The sequence below is a fragment of the Crotalus tigris genome, unplaced genomic scaffold (assembly GCF_016545835.1).
Source record: "Crotalus tigris isolate CLP2741 ecotype Arizona unplaced genomic scaffold, ASM1654583v1 scf7180000020151.727365, whole genome shotgun sequence".
Lineage (NCBI taxonomy): Eukaryota > Metazoa > Chordata > Lepidosauria > Squamata > Viperidae > Crotalus > Crotalus tigris.
Genome location: NW_024097879.1, coordinates 404,180 through 419,735, shown reverse-complemented (window position 1 = coordinate 419,735; position 15,556 = coordinate 404,180). Strand labels below are relative to the sequence as shown.

General features: G+C 44.4%; 2 protein-coding genes across 3 annotated transcripts; both read right to left on the bottom strand.

Moving 5' to 3' along the window:
- Nucleotides 1-5,422: 5,422 nt before the first annotated feature.
- On the bottom strand, nucleotides 5,423-9,064 carry LOC120318283 (TLC domain-containing protein 5-like). 2 transcript variants are annotated; one of them, XM_039365697.1, is made up of 3 exons: nucleotides 8,972-9,064; nucleotides 7,514-7,713; nucleotides 5,423-6,811 (listed from the first exon to the last, which is right to left on the bottom strand). In XM_039365697.1, the coding sequence occupies exons 2-3, from the start codon at nucleotides 7,707-7,709 to the stop codon at nucleotides 6,273-6,275; spliced, it is 735 nt and encodes a 244-aa protein (XP_039221631.1). In that variant the 5' UTR covers nucleotides 7,710-7,713; nucleotides 8,972-9,064; the 3' UTR covers nucleotides 5,423-6,272. The 2 variants fall into 2 exon arrangements, with proteins under 2 accessions (XP_039221631.1, XP_039221632.1); XM_039365698.1 differs by lacking the exon at nucleotides 8,972-9,064 and adding an exon at nucleotides 8,639-8,907.
- A 3,362-nt stretch (nucleotides 9,065-12,426) lies between these two features.
- Nucleotides 12,427-14,437, bottom strand: LOC120318284 (TLC domain-containing protein 5-like). Its single transcript, XM_039365699.1, has one exon. The coding sequence runs from the start codon at nucleotides 14,047-14,049 to the stop codon at nucleotides 13,414-13,416; it is 636 nt and encodes a 211-aa protein (XP_039221633.1). The 5' UTR covers nucleotides 14,050-14,437; the 3' UTR covers nucleotides 12,427-13,413.
- Nucleotides 14,438-15,556: the final 1,119 nt, after the last annotated feature.

The following is a 15,556-nucleotide window of genomic DNA, read 5'->3' as shown; positions in this document are numbered from 1 at the left end:
GGTTTGTGCGGGACACAGACAAGGACCACAACTGCTCAGAATCTCCAGCAGCTAAGACCTTGGGAAAGTTTTGGCCCTAATGTACACTTTCAACTGGGCAAAATGTGTTTTCGTTTGCTAACTGCTTTTGGGGAGGTCTGCAAAACCAGGCAAGGTGATGCGATTTATTTTCCCTTCCTATGGACATCCTCCCAGAGGGTGAAAGAGAGAGAGAGAGAAAGAGAGAAAGAGAGAGACTCAGAGAGTCTTTAGTGCTTTAAGCAGAGTGTACTTATGAGCCTGCTCTGTCACAAAACCGGTTCTTTAAATACAAATATATATCATGTACATGCAAAACATCAAGAAATGGAAAGCAGGGCTGGCAACCCCAATTAGTTGATGCATCAGGAGAACCATCTTGCTAATAAATACAGGATTTTTTAAAATGTTACTTCCCCTCCTCCTTCCTGGTGTTTTTGCTTGGCAATGCTTGAATAATATCAGTTAAAATCTTGCAACCTTTAAGATAATTAAAACTTTAAAGGCTAGGTGGAATAAAAGGAAAGGGTTGGTTGGAAACCCTGTAGCTCTTGGGGAATGTTTCTAGCATGAATTCCGTGGTTTGACTTGGCAACCCAAAGATAAGGAAATATTTGATGTGAAACAAGATCTTACTCTTTCTGAGCAAGTGAGGTCATTCTACAATAAGTCTGCTAGATAGGTTTCTTCCTGTTTGTGTCTAAGTCCAGTGACACAAAGCTGACACAAACAGAATGACTTGCATTAGAGAAGACCTGTCTATGGAGATGATCAGTCATCCACTCATGGTTGTCCCAGGGATGCTTTTTCAAAAGGCAACTGGACTTTGCTTTTCCTTGAAGATGTTTTGCTTCTCATCCAAGAAGCTTCTTCGGTTCTGACTGAAGAAGCTTCTTGGATGAGAAGTGAAACGTCTTCGAGGAGAAACAAAGTCCAGTTGCCTTTTGAAAAAGCACCCTTGGGATTAGAGAAGACAAGCTTCTTTCCTCTCAGGAGAAAGTAAGACATTTTCTCTGAAAGGATCTTCCAGGGCTGAATTAGCTAAGGAAAGGTCAAAAGGTCTTATATAACATGGTTTGTCAACCGTTGCAACTTTAAGGTACTAAGGGGGAGAAACATTGCCATGCAGATAATAGCATTACAAATGGTACCATAATTTCCTTGGCTGAGCAAGGTGGCTGTTCAATGAGTCACACCCAATTTTACAAACTATTTTGTCACATTTATTAAGCAAATAGCACTTAGCAATAGCACGTAGACTTATATACTGCTTCATAGTGCTTTTACAGCTCTCTCGGTTTGCAGTGTCAGCCTCTTGCCCCAACAATCTGGGTCCTCATTTTGCCAACCTCGGAAGGATGGAAGGCTGAGTCAACCATGCGCTGGTCAGGATCGAACTTCTAGCAGTCGGCAGAGTTAGCCTGAAATACCGCATTTTAACCACTGCACCACCACAGCTCTTTATCATGCAGTTGTTAAGCAAATCCGTCTTTCCCCTTTATCAGGAGCCAATGGGAAGATCACAAATGGTAATCACGTGATCCTGGGACATTGCAAATACACGCTGCTTGCTGAGTGTCTTGATCATGTGACTACAGGGATGTTGCAACGGTCATACATGTGCACACCGGTTGTTAGTCACTTTTTTCAGTCCCTCTATAACTTTGAACCCTCACTAAGCGAATGACTAAGTCGAGGATTACCTGAACACTCTGCAGGGTTGAATATGCAATACTGTCTGCAAGCATCATTTTGTATTATATGTGCAAGCGTCTGTGTGTTTGTGTGTGTGTTGGTGAGAGGCATAATAACACATGTTTATATTTATTCATGGCATGGAAACAATGGATTGGGGTTTCAGTTTCTGCCCTTCTCACAGAATTAAAGCCAGTTGCTGCATAAGACAAGCCGAAGAAGTTGTGGCATCTGTGTGGGTTTCACGCTGGTATTTGGCTTGCCGTGGGATAGAGAGAAAAAGGAAAGAAAAGGCTGGATGACAAAGAAGCCTTGCTTTTCAGTTCCTAATTGTTAAAGTTGTTTATCCCATCACTTTTTAAAAATAAAATAAAAGCCCTTTGTAACCATAAGGACTAGACTAGAGGCTTACAGTTTAAGGCCCTTCCATTTTGGATTGGTTCTCTTATTGTGTTTATCCGAGGTTTGTTTAAGCTTCCTTTAGTGGCTCAAGTTAGTTAGGTCTGCATAAAATGCTAAGTGACAAATCATGATTTAAGAGTTGGATTCCTGCAAAGGTCACCTTGAAGCAAAATGGGCGACAAATCAAATCAAATCAATAAATAAAGATTCCAAGTCCATAGCCAGCAATTTGCATTATGGCTTGTAGTGTAAATGGTAGGAACAATCAGAGGTTATATATCAAAAGCTACACATTTCTTCAAGCTGTGGCTGCGGGCTGTCTTTTTCACGAGTGAAAAGCAAAAATAAGTACTGAACAGGTCACCTTTTTTTCCCCCATGAGACTTTAAAATATGAAGGTTGTCCAAATAAAAACTTTGTACCAAGACTGACCACGTGGCTGTTTAGATCACTGTTTCTCAACCTTCGCAACTTTAAGATGAGTGGACTTTTAACTCCCAGAATTCCCCAGCCAGCTCACTGGGAGTTGAAGTTCATACTGGTTTAGACTTTAAGAAAGATTCTTAAAAAGAGAGTGGAATTTTTATCTTCTGGCATTTTCACAGTGACGACTCCCATAAACTTCCCAGAAGGGGACAGTGCTCAATGTATTGACTCAGGGAAAAAGAATAGCTGAGCTGAAAGTCCGGGATCCAAATTGTTTCTGAGAAACTGCCTACTCAGAATAAAAGGACTGCAAACTTTTATTGACTTTTGCAGCTCTCTGGTAGATCCACAGCCATCAGGGGAAAACACTCCGGCTAGGCTAAGCAAGGTTTCTATGGCAGGACTCGTGCCTCGTTTATTTCCGCTTGCCAGGAAATCCATGGGCGACCTGAGACCGTTTATTCTCTAATGCTGCAATCTGTCACCATTAAAGCTTTGTTGCCACACGAGTTCTTTTAATTCACAGCATTCTGGCCCAAATGAGCAGCCTGAACAACATCTATTGGGATGGCAGGAAGAGTTGGAAGAGGCTCTGAATTTCCAGGGAACATTCTCAGAAGGAGAGGAGAAAAGATTAAAATAGCAAATTAAAATTAAAGATGGCTGCCGAAGTCATCCACTCCGTTGTAGGATTGAAGCAGCTCAAAACTATTTTTTAATAAATACGATTTACACCAGTGTTTCTCAACCTTGACAATTTTAAGGCATGTGGACTTCAACTCCCAGAATTCCACAGCCAGCAATGCTAGTTGTGGAATTCTGGGAGTTGAAGTCCACATGCCTTAAAATTGTCAAGGTTGAGAAACACTGATTTACACACTCATACAAAACCAGCACGCTACTCCTCTGGTGCAGTGTTTCTCAACTTTGATATCATTAAGATGGGTGGACTTCAACTCCCAGAATGCTAATCAACATTCATGTCAGAGATGTAAAGAAGAAAAACCGGATTTTTGCAAGCCATTAGGTGGTTGTTGTTGCTTTTAATAATTAAAAAAAAGCTTGCAAAAACCTCCTTTTAAAATGATGGTGTCTCTTTTAGAGAAAATTGGCGAGACAGAAATAGTAAAACTGGCAGATTATGAGACAAAGGCTATGAAAATGGAGCCTTTCAGTAGCACCATTTCAAGAAACAATTATGTTTATTATTATTATGTATAGCGCCTGGTTTGTGGAAAATGAATTTGATCCAGAAACAGAGACCTCCTTCATGCATCATCCAAAGCCACAACTTTATTATACTAAATAAACTCCAGGCTAGTTGTGATTTATCTATCAAACTGTAAATTATGATGCTTGATTCACCCTTCACCCATGTGGCTTCTCCAGTTTTGGTTTAGAGGGATGTGTATATTTAGCAAACTAAATCCGGCAATATCTAGTTAAGTGAAACATGTCTTACTGCATGATACAAAACTTAGTATGGTTTTTTTTTTCCAAACTGTCAAAAAAATATGATAGCCAGAAGCTTTAGTGTTTTTAAGGCAGTGTTTCTCAACCTTGACCATTTTAAGGCATGTGGACTTCAACTCCCAGAATTCCACAGCTAGCAATGCTGGCTGTGGAATTCTGGGAGTTGAAGTCCACATGCCTTAAAATGGTCAAGGTTGAGAAACACTGTTTTAAGGGAACAGGACAAGTTTGAGAAGGATAAGGACAGGAGGATCTTGCTGATAGTACATGTCCCATCTCTGCTTCACCATCGTGTGTATTAATAAAAAGAAAATCTATTTATTGTTGGCTTTTTAACAACGGATTTTTTTTCTGTGGATGCATACGATGGTGGAGCAGAGATGTAATACACGCTATCATGAGCATCCAGGCTGCCTCTTCCTCATGTGATATCATCATGCCTGCCTCAGACGTTACACTCTCCCAATGTTATGTCCATAAAATCCTTTTTTATTGTTTGTTATAAAACATAATACAGTTTTACTGTGCCCTTCACTGTTGGAACATTGGAATCCCTGTTACATGGTAATGCCAAAGACGTACACGTTGCCATTAATGACAATTCCATCGGTTAGCCCTTTCAAGGACCCCACACACACACTCTGGAAAGGAAGAGTTTGGGGGAACAGAGCAGCATAGAAACCGTAGTTGTCAGGAAATCATTTGTCAGTCCGTCAGTCAATACATTAAAAAAATAAAGAGCTCATGTCTTTAAAGCTGGACTCTTTTGCTTCCCTGTCTCTCAAGCCCCACCGGCCCTTTCGGAGGGAAGAGATGGATCAAAGACCAGGTGAGCCATGAAACAAACCTACTTTGGAACTTGGACTGTGCACATGGGATGAATATTCGGAGGTTCCACTGTTTGAAAACCAAAGCAGATTCCTCGACTGACCATGGGAAATCTAGCACACCAAGGAGATCCTTTTAGATTCCCCCCCCCTATGCAAATCAATGGAAAAGGGAATCAGGTTTCATTGTTTGCAGAGGTGATGACTCTAAATTCTGCAGTCTCCCTGTGGGAATCCAGGCGGGTTTCTAAAAGTCTCTTTTGTTGTTTTTAGTCTCAATTGACTCTCCTTTGCTTAGTACAGATGATAACGGAAAGCATTTTGTGATGATTCAGCAATAGGATCGGCAAGGAACACCTGGTAATGCAAAGCATATCCCAGTTTGTCTTCTGGAAGGGGGCAGCTGTGGGGAAAGGGATTTGGAGGGTATCTGGAAGAAGACACACCTGAGATGGGATGGATGGATGGATGGATGGTAGGAAGGATGGATGGATGGATAGATGGAAAAATAGATGGAAGGTAGAAAGCATAGATGGATGAAAAGATGGATTGATGAAAAAATAAATGGATGGATGGAAACAGATGGATGGATGGATGGATGGATAGACAGATAGACAGACAGATAAATAGACAAATAGATAGATAGATAGATAGATGGATGGATGGATGGATGGATGGATGGATAGATAGATAAATAGATTTTCTCTATCTATTTAATACCAGAGAAGAATTGATGACCTATAATTTCATTGTCCTCCAAAGAAGACCCATGAAGAATCCATTCTAAATTATTTAACACCATGGACTGTGCTCTGCTATATCTATATCTTACCCATCTTTCATCTAGTCAACTTAGCTCAAGTACAGAGAAGAAGAGAAAAGAAAATACAACTTTTCCAAAGGAAAAGTTTGTAATGGCAACCAACCCCACCAGAAGATTCTTAAGAAATACTCCTGGGTTAATGGGATTATGCCTTAACTTTGAAAAATAGAAAGATTATTAGAAAAGTTCCCCCCACAATAGGAGGGTGTGTGACACATTCCACTAAGCATAAGCATTTGCACTGGGCTGAAACAGGAATCAACTCTACTCTGGCTTGCAACATCTGAGGCATCTCACTCTATATCATACTTATCTTCCACCTTTTCACCTTGCTTAGGACATCCCTGGTGGTGGTTGTCTCCTTTCATCCTCCAACAGTTCTGTGAAGTAGATGGCTCAGAGATGAAGCAAGACCACCATCACCCAACTGAGTTTCACGGTTGAGCAGGGAGGTGGATCCTGGATTTCTCCAGACTTAATCCTGTGATCTACCTACGTTGTCTTGGTCCCCTTCGTGCTGATAGAGATGGCATTTCAAACAAGATCTTGCAGGTGCAGCCCAGACTAATTACTGATGCTAAATCTTGGATGGACAATCCACGATTGGGTCAGTGACTCTTGAGATATCCATTGGTGTTCAAGTCCACCTCTTTGTTCCACCAAGCCTTCCACGCGTGATATTTCTTCATGGTTTTGCGCCGGGCAAATTGGAAAATGCTTACCATGAAAAAGCAAGATACTGCATACATTATGAGACCTCCAACCTTGATGAAGACCCTGGGCCTGGGGGACAACAACACGCAGTACATCAGCCAAGCCCCAACCCCGATCCTCACGCCAGCAAAAAGCACCACAAAGAGGAAGTCCACCACGTCGCCTATCAAGCTGGGGTACAGCCCCTTCTCCCGCAGGAACCAGCGGGCCTGCAGGAAAGGGTTGGTGAGTTCACTGCCAAAGATGACGGCATTGACCTCGGCGGCCGACTCGCCCAAGGCCAGGGAGGCGCTGATGCCCAGGATGCTGACTGAGTGGTGCACCAACATCAAGGGTCCTTCGGCCTTAAAATAGACGCACCAGCCCAGGTCAAACAGGAAGTAGCCCAAACTGATGCACAACGCGTGGACCTGAAGCACTGTATTTGGGAACCCTAGAGGAGAGAAGAGCAGAGAGGAGAGGAGTAAAGCAAGAGAGAAAAATCATGGCTGCCATTCAGATCTCAGAATTACCAGAATCTTGGTTACTGGTAGTCTTCGGCTTACGGCAACATTTCTGTTGCTAAGAGAGACATTTGTTAAGAGAGTCATGCTCCATTTTATGACCTTTCTTGCCACAGTTGTTGAATCCCTGCAGTTGTTAAATTAGTAACACGGTTGTTAAGTGAATCTGGCTTCCCCATTGACTTTGCTTGTCAGAAGTTTGCAAAAGGGGATTATGTGACCCCGGGACACTGAAACTGTCATAAGTACATGCCTGTGGCCAATTGCCTGAACTTTGACCATGTGACCAAGGGGATGCTGCAATGGTCATAGGTGTCAAAAACGGTTATAAGCAGTGGTGAGATTCAGCCAGTCCACACCATTTCGGCAGAACCGGTAGCTAATTTTTTGTTGCCCAGGCCCAGAATGGACTTCCGGAAGCGGCATCCACACAGAGAACCGGTTGTTCACATATTTGAATCCCACCACTGGTCATAAGTCCCTTTTCTTGGTGCTGTTCGAATGCCCATTAAAGAAATGATTCTGAGTCATGGATTGCCTGCAATGGTGTGGTTTCATCGTGGCTTGTTGTGGGAACTCAGAGTATAAAAGGGAGACTCGAAGTTTGGTTCTATGGAAATGGACTGGCCTACCTGGGTAAGTCATGGGCCAGGGACCATCAATAAACCCAATGTAGCCAGAGAGACAGGTGGCAAAGACCCCATGGGTCAGTGTGACCAATCGGCAGCTCCATTCGCAGCCGCGCCCGTGGTAATGATGGCAGGACCAGGCGTAGAGGCAGAGCCAGCCACACAGGCTGAGCGCCACCCAGAGCATCATGGCCACCATCCTCCTGCAGGGGAATAGAAGGGAAATGTGGAAAGAGATGAATGAATGAATGAATGAATGAACGAATGAATGAATGAACGAGTTGCAAATGTTACAAATAGCTGTATATGTCCAACAACCAACAGAGGCATCTATGCCAACAAATACGCACAAAAGTATTAACAAATCACACAGAGGTTAGGAGGCCAACATTCCTGACATCTCCGGATAAATGGCAGCATTATTAATTGCATCAGGATTCTAAGGAAAGGAGGTAATTTTTAAAAAAAAAAAATAAACAATTTATATGGCTGCCTGTCTGGCTCCTGTGAGTCTGAGCAGCAAGCAAGAATTTAGAACCCAAAATAAAATAAAATAAAATTGACGGAGGGATGATACACCATCAAGTTGTTGTCAATTCTTAGCACCGCCTAGATTTTCTCCAGGACAACTCATCCCTAACCTGGTCTTTCAGGTGTCCCCACATGGCGGAACATCAACACTCAGAAACTGGAGTTGAATCCCATCCATCTTAAAGCTGACAAGGTGGAACACATCGCGCCGGAGGGTCTTTCTGGTCCTTCCATGACCAAGCCACATGGGATCTATGGTTGGGTCCCGAGCCCCACAGGACAAACCCTCCCTCCCTCTCTTAACCCTAGCTCACCCCATACATCCCGAGCCATGCGGATCTCCATCCCTCAGTCACCAGGTGTATCCCTTAGAGCAGTGGTTCTCAACCTGTGGGTCAGGACCCCATTTGGGGTCGAACGACCATTTCACGGGGGTCGCCAAACAAGGCTGTCCGCCATTTTTTCCCCCTTTTCTTTGGCCACGTCCCTGGCACCCGGTGATGTATAAGTGGTTGGGGGTCACCACAACAAGGGGAACTGTATTACGGGGTTGCAGCATTAGAAAGGTTGAGAACCACTGCCTTAGAGCAAACCCACCGCGTGAATTAACTCCGCGGAGACCCTCTTCTCCTCCCCATGGGAGTTGCAATCCCGTGTACGGGCGGAAAGATGCGGAACGGAGCCCCAGCCTCGCTTGGGCCCAAGCGCAACCTGCGGCGCACGCCTGGCCCGGCCATTGCGCGTTCCTTGCGCGCGCCCGCCGCCGCCTCCAGCTTTTTCTCCGAAGACCCCGCGGCCTCGCGCTCCCGCGGGCTGCCCGAAGCGCATCCCCGCTGGGCAGGAGCGCTCCCGGCTGCGATGGCCCGGGCGCTTCGGCCGCTTACCCCAGCCGGGAAGAGCGCGCGAGCGGGCGCACCTGTCGGAGCTCACCTGGCCAGCCAGGCCCCGGGCGCGCTTCTCCCGCTTCGCCCCCGGCAGCGAGGCGTCTCCCGGTGACCGAGATCACCGAGCTCCGTCCGGGCGGCGAGGATGGCAGGCGGAGAACGGAAGCCGGCTTAGGGTCACCTGCTGGTGCGGAGGACGGATGGCAGCGCCCGCGGGCACCGCGCCGGGCGCCGGACCGCGCGCGGGAGAGCTGCGCGGGCAAGGAGGAAAGAAGGCGCCCGGCTGGATTGCTTGCGCCCACGGGCTTGCAGGGCGAACGCGGCCAGGGGTTACCTGGCAGGCAGGCCGCGGCTCAACGAAAGCTCCCTTGAAGGCGCCTCCGCGGCCAAGTGGGGAGAGCCGTTTTCCGACGGCCGGTGGATGAAAGTAGCGACACTGCGAAGGGCCAAAGGAGCGCTGGGGATCCTGCAGGTACGGTAGATGCCATAGAAGGAGGCACCCACACTTAGTTTGCAAAGAAGTAACGCTGAAGTTAAATCACCGAAGTTAAGTCCCCGGTAACTACCTAGCAGTGAGGACAATTAACCGGTGGAACAGCTTTGCCTTCAGAAATGGTGGCCCCTCCATCGCTAGAGGCATTTAAGAAGAGACTGGACAGTCACTTATCTGCTTGAGCAGGGGGCTGGACTAGAAGACCTCCAAGGTCCCTTCCAACTCCTATCCTATCCTATTCTGTCCTGTCCTGTCCTGTCCTATTCTATATTCTATCCCATCCCATCCCGTCCAGTCCTGTCCTATTCTATATTCTATCCCATCCCGTCCCGTCCCGTCCTGTCCTGTCCTGTCCTGTCCTGTCCTATTCTATATTCTATCCCATCCCATCCCATCCCATCCTATCCTATCCTACCCTACCCTATCCTATAACTATCTGCATCCTGGCCAGTTCAGCAGGGCGTGAAGCAACCAGAAATCTGATCCAGCCAACCGCTGTTGAGTTATAGTTGGCAACGTGACTGTGCCAGTCCCTGGTTAGAATGCAATCAGTTAAAATGTTATTGGGTGTAAAGAAGATGTATTTGGCCAATTAAAATGTTTTAGAAGGCTAATGCTCACATCCATTTAAGAATCCGGCAATCGGGGAAGTTTTAATGGGTGTAAGACTAGAGGATTCATCTGTGTTTGCAGATAGATGTTGCTTTTATAACCTTTTACTTCTCTCAGCAAGCAGCCTGTATCTTCATCTCTGACCAGGAATCCTGGTTTCTTAAATCTGATGCTTTCTTGTTTCCTTTCAGATGTCTTTAAAGTTTATTAGTTGCTCGGGAAGTCCCATTGGGCCCAATATTATAAAGCGCCCCCCCCAATAGTTTTATACAAAAAGAAAGTTGCCCATTTATTAATCAATAATCACAGAATAATACACAACAGAATAAATACACTTATTAAATTCCATTCATTCAGGCAAAACTCCATCAAGTAGGTCTGCTCCCGCTTAGCAAACATATTGTGGATGGACAAATTCCGAACATCTTAGAATATAATTTAACAAACCATTGGCATCCTTGAATCTTATCTTTTCACCACAGATTCCCACATCGTGACAGATATCAAGAAATCACATCTGCACATCGCCATATCTTGAGTCACACATTAGGCTCTGGTTTTTCGTATTCACACAAATTTGTTAAAATGTGGATTAGTTTGAGTTTTCCTTGCTGTGGATATGACCCAGTTAAACTCCGCAAGCAGTCCTGGGGGACGTTTGAAGAGAGGGATTAAGGGCAGCTTTCTGGAGCATTGTGAGGTTAGCTGTAATTATTCCCCTGAGTACTGGAAGACAGTTTCAGGAGTATACAACCAAGGAGAAACCACTGCTTATTAAATGTGCACACTTCTTGGTGCAAAAGAGTTTTGGGAAGAATTGATGTAGCGGTTAAGACACGAGGCTAGGAAGCAAGAAACCATTAGTTCAAGAATAACCTTGGGGCAGTTACTCTCTTTCAGCCCAGCCTACCTCACAGAGTTGTTGTTATGGGGAAAATAGTTAGGAGGAAGGGGGAGGTGTTGGATATACTGGCCGCCATGAGTTATCTGTGAAAATAATAAAAGCGGGACATGATTGAATGAATGAACAAATGACTTGAGTGAAAGAATGAACGAACAAACAAACAAATGAACGAATGAATGAATGAATGAAGATCCCTAAAGGCTAGCTGTGTTGAGAAGAACCAACATCTTCTTTACATCTAGAAAACTGCTCATAGTGAGTGAAATCATGTTCTGGGTTTAGGACAGTTCCTCTGAAAACCTTGTACCTCTGAATGTATTACAGAAGGGTTTTTATATAGGCGCTTAAACAACAATGCTATCAACATTTTTTTAAAAAAACAGTACAATAATTTTGAGCAATGTACAAGAAATTTGGAGAAACAGATTCTTCTATTACGAAGCCAATAGTTTCAAGTCTTAAGGAATATTAAATATATTTGTTATGATCTAAAAAGAAGCATGCAACAAAAATTCTTTTTCAGGTTTATTAGTCTCCTAAAGAGAAAATTGGATTATCCCTCTCCAGTTAGAGATGAAGCACAGTGCATATATTTTGATCATTTTTACAATTAGTTCCTTGTGATCAGATCTGTTCATTTATGAAGCACTTGAGATACTGCAGTCAGCTGCTGAAAATATTGTTTTGTATTCCTCGAAGGGCACTTGTGTGTCACATACCACAAGTGGTCAGTTCTCCCCTTTTGAATTGGTTCTTGTCAGGAAATAGGCACCAAACGATCTGATTCCGTGCAGTTCAGGTTTCATGGTTTGTTTAAAAACTATAACAATTTTTATATAGATGCAGTTATTATGTCTGTATGGCAAAAAAGTAGGAAAAACCCCCAAGAACATTGTTCCCTTTGCTTGTCCTGTTCATTTTACTGGGGTTTTCGCATGTTTGTTTGTTTGACTTGTATTTGCAAGTTCTTAAAAATATTTTCATTTGTGGTTGTAAACAAACTAAGAACTGGAATGCTGTTGTTTTTTCCAGATACTGAAATCCGCTCTGGAGCAGGCAGTTCAAAAGCTATTCAAATCCCTCGGGATTTGCGCTGGGAAGAAATAGACTTGAGGAGACCACAGTAGGATGCAGTAGTGGAAATTTTTGAATGGAATGGCTGCTTCCAGGATGAGCAGATGCTGGCTCTGTGTGATGTGAAATTGCACCCTCTGGAGCAGTGGTTCTCAACCTTTTTAATGCCGTGACCCCCAACCGGTCGTAAGTCGAGGACTACTCAACTGGTCGTAAGTCGAGGACTACTCAACTGGTGCAGCACCGTTTGCAGAATGGGACTTTTGGCGGGCTCAGCAGGGCAGAGACAGCCTGGACAATTCCTATTGGCTTTGAAAGCCAATAGAATTAGACTCTATTCAAGAGAGTCTATTCTATTGGCTTTCAAAAGCCAATAGAATAAAAGGGAGTAGCACAGCTAAGGAAAAGGGGGGAAAAATGGTGGACTGCGTTGTTTGGCGACCCCCGTGAAAGGGTCATTCGACCCCAAATGGGGTCCCGACCCACAGGTTGAGAACCACTGCTCTGGAGGCACAAACCTTGTATAGATTTACCCCAAATTAATGGCCTGTGATTAGTAGGTACCCAGCCTCTAGTTTAGCCAGGGAAGATAACACTACCAGCAATCTGTCTATGGAGATTCTCACATTCTGGAGCAAATCCACATTCTGGACAGAGAGGACCACTGGTTTGAAAGAAGGGTCAGGGAGGCCATCCATGTTAAAATTGAGCAGCCCTCTCTCAACAGAGGGGGAGGGAGGGGCACGACACCACCTGTCTCCTGTTTACAACACAGTCCTTTGGCTAAGTGAAGTTTTCACATCCATTTGCACTCTTGAAAGTACAGATTAATCCTGCCAGTGGCCTCAACAATTCTCAGAGAGCGAATGACCAACCTTCGGAATGCTAAGACCAAGGAATATAAACCCTTCCATTCTCCACCATTCAGTCAGAACTGAAGAAGCTTCTTGGATGAGAAGCAAAATATTTTCAAGGACAAAAAGTAGAAAGTCCAGTTGCATTTGAAAAACAAAAGCACCTTTTATATCTTATATCCTGTCCTTGACTAACAAAACAATCGTCTCTTCTTTACCACCCGAGTTAGCTGCAGTGATCCTCTAAACCAGGTGGGACTTTGACTGTCCCCCCTAGCTTGGTCACCAAAGCAGAATGACCCAACTCTTCTTGCTTCAGATCCATACTTCACTGTAATCCATCTTAGCTGCCCCCATGGGCAGGTGGCCTTTGATTGGATTGGCTGATTTGAGAATTAAACCTCTTCCTCTTGCAAATATCTGTTCACAGGCCATTTCTCCCGTTATGTTTCTTTCTTCTGGAAGAACATCATCTTGAATTCCAGATGTGGGTCTAGAGCTGGATCATGAATCCAGATCTGGCATGGCAAGTAGGTCCAAGCTCAGCAAGATCAGTTTGCTCCTTGCAAGTTGGGTTCCACAGGCCCCTGGATACCCAAGTTAGGAAGAAGCCTGTTACACTTGGTGTGATCTTCTTGGGTTCTTTCACTTTTCCAAGCCTGGAATTTCTTGAGGATTTTCTTCTTGGCAAACGTGAAGATCTCCAGCAAAAACATTAAGGATACAGTATACATACCGAGGATTCCACCCTTGAGTGTCCCAAACGTCTGGGGAGACTTCATCACGGAACGAATAATCCATGCACCCCCGACAATCCGCAGCCCCAGGAAGAGAGTCACAAACAGGATATCCACCACATCTCCAGCCAGGCTGTGGTAGCTTCCGCTGTCTCGTAGGAACCAGCGCATTTGCAAAAATGGGTTGGTGATCTCGCTCACGAAGATGATGGCACTGATCTCAGGGCCCGACTTGCCGGTATCCAAGACCAGCGACATGCCGCTCATGCTGAGCAGGTGGTGAGTCAGCATCAGATCGGTCTCGCCTTCGAAAAGGACACACCAGCAGAAGTCAAAGATGAAATAGCCCAGCGACAGACAGAGGACGAATTCCTGGAGAGGTGTGTTTGGATGGCCTAGAAACAAGGGTAGATTTACAAAATAAAAGCAATTTAGTTTTTCAGTTCCCATTTGCGTTTTCTCCGTTCTGAAGATCCCAAAGCAATGAGGGTCGAGGACAGGGGTCTTCAAACTTGGCCCTTTTATGACTTGTGGACTTCAACTGCCACGCTGGCTGAGGAATTCTGGGAATTCTGGGAGTTGAAGTCCACAAGTCATAAAAGGGCCAAGTTTGAAGACCCCTGGTCTAGGACAACTCGCTACGGCCAACTCTCTGCGCCAACTTGTCATGGGACAATTCAACACGTTATTCATCTTTTCATTCACTTACTTTGATTATTGGTGACCACGTTTTTATTGAAATGATTTCAACTCTTTTATGTCTGGATTGGTTTTATTTTATTATTATTGGCCACGGTTCCATCAAAATTAATTTAACTTTTGTATTTGTTGAACTATCCTGCAGAGAGTTTTCCCATGGCAAGTCACCCTCTTCTCCAAAACACCCGAAGGCAGGACAAGAAGCAACGGATGGAAACTAATCAAGGAGAGAAGCAACCTGGAACTAAGGAGGAATTTCCTGACAGTTAGAACAATTAACCAGTGGAACAACCTGCTTCCAGAAGCTGTGCATGCTCCAACACTGGAGGTGTTTAAGAAGAGACTGGACAACCATTTGTCTGAAATAGTATAGGGTTTCCTGCCTGAGCAGGGGGTTGGACTAGAAGACCTCCAAGGTCCCTTCCTATTCTGTTATTTTGTATCCTAAGTTATGCCATTTGGAAGCAGTGAAATGATGGATTTTAAAGCTGGTTTAATGTGGACCATCGTTTTGACATCTTGAAGCTTTAATAAATTTGCCAGTTGAGGTTTGATACACATTCCTTTTACCTCCCCACTGTCACTCGACTGAATCTTCTGCCAAGAAAATATCCTACTTTCTCAAAGAAACTTATGGGGAATGGCATCAAACATCACCTCTAGAAATCAAAACATTTTAGTCTAGACTTTAAAATCTCTATTTTGAAAATTACATCAGGGCAGTGAATACTGCATAGACTAAGTGAGTTTGCCGTGTGTTGAGTTCAACTCTCAGTGGGGTTCAGTGCTTTTCCCTCCCTTCTTTAGTGTTAACTGTGCTAAGAGAAGGTTTGTTTTAATCATTGGTTGTACAAGCCATAACTGGCTGGGTTTGACCAACTTGCTAAGCTGTAACTTATAATTTTAAAAATTACAGTGTTCAGGTTTAAGCAATATATTAAGAGGGAAGCCATGTTTTGCAATCCACATCTATTGGCTTCATATACTGCAGCATGCTAAGTCGGAGCCAAGCAAACCACACATTGTGGCTAAACGGGGCTTGTTGTAAGCTACCAAGAATCTCTAAGGCAGGGGTCTTCAAACGTGGCCCTTTTATGACTTGTGCCTGGCTGAGGAATTCTGGGAGTTGAAGTCCACAAGTCATAAAAGGGCCACGTTTGAAGACTCCTGCTCTAAGGCAACAATGGCAAACAAACAAACAATATTTGCACTATTCAGATGACCCTAAGGGCACAGATGAACCTCCAAGTGGCCACAA

Excerpts from the sequence above, each read along its gene's own strand:
- LOC120318283 (XM_039365697.1), bottom strand. The coding sequence starts at position 7,709 with ATGGTGGCCATGATGCTCTGGGTGGCGCTCAGCCTGTGTGGCTGGCTC. Across the intron at positions 6,812-7,513 it reads CTGGCCCATGACTTACCCAG|GGTTCCCAAATACAGTGCTT; the intron begins GTAGGCCAGTCC and ends TCTCTCCTCTAG.
- LOC120318284 (XM_039365699.1), bottom strand. The coding sequence starts at position 14,049 with ATGGGAACTGAAAAACTAAATTGCTTTTATTTTGTAAATCTACCCTTG.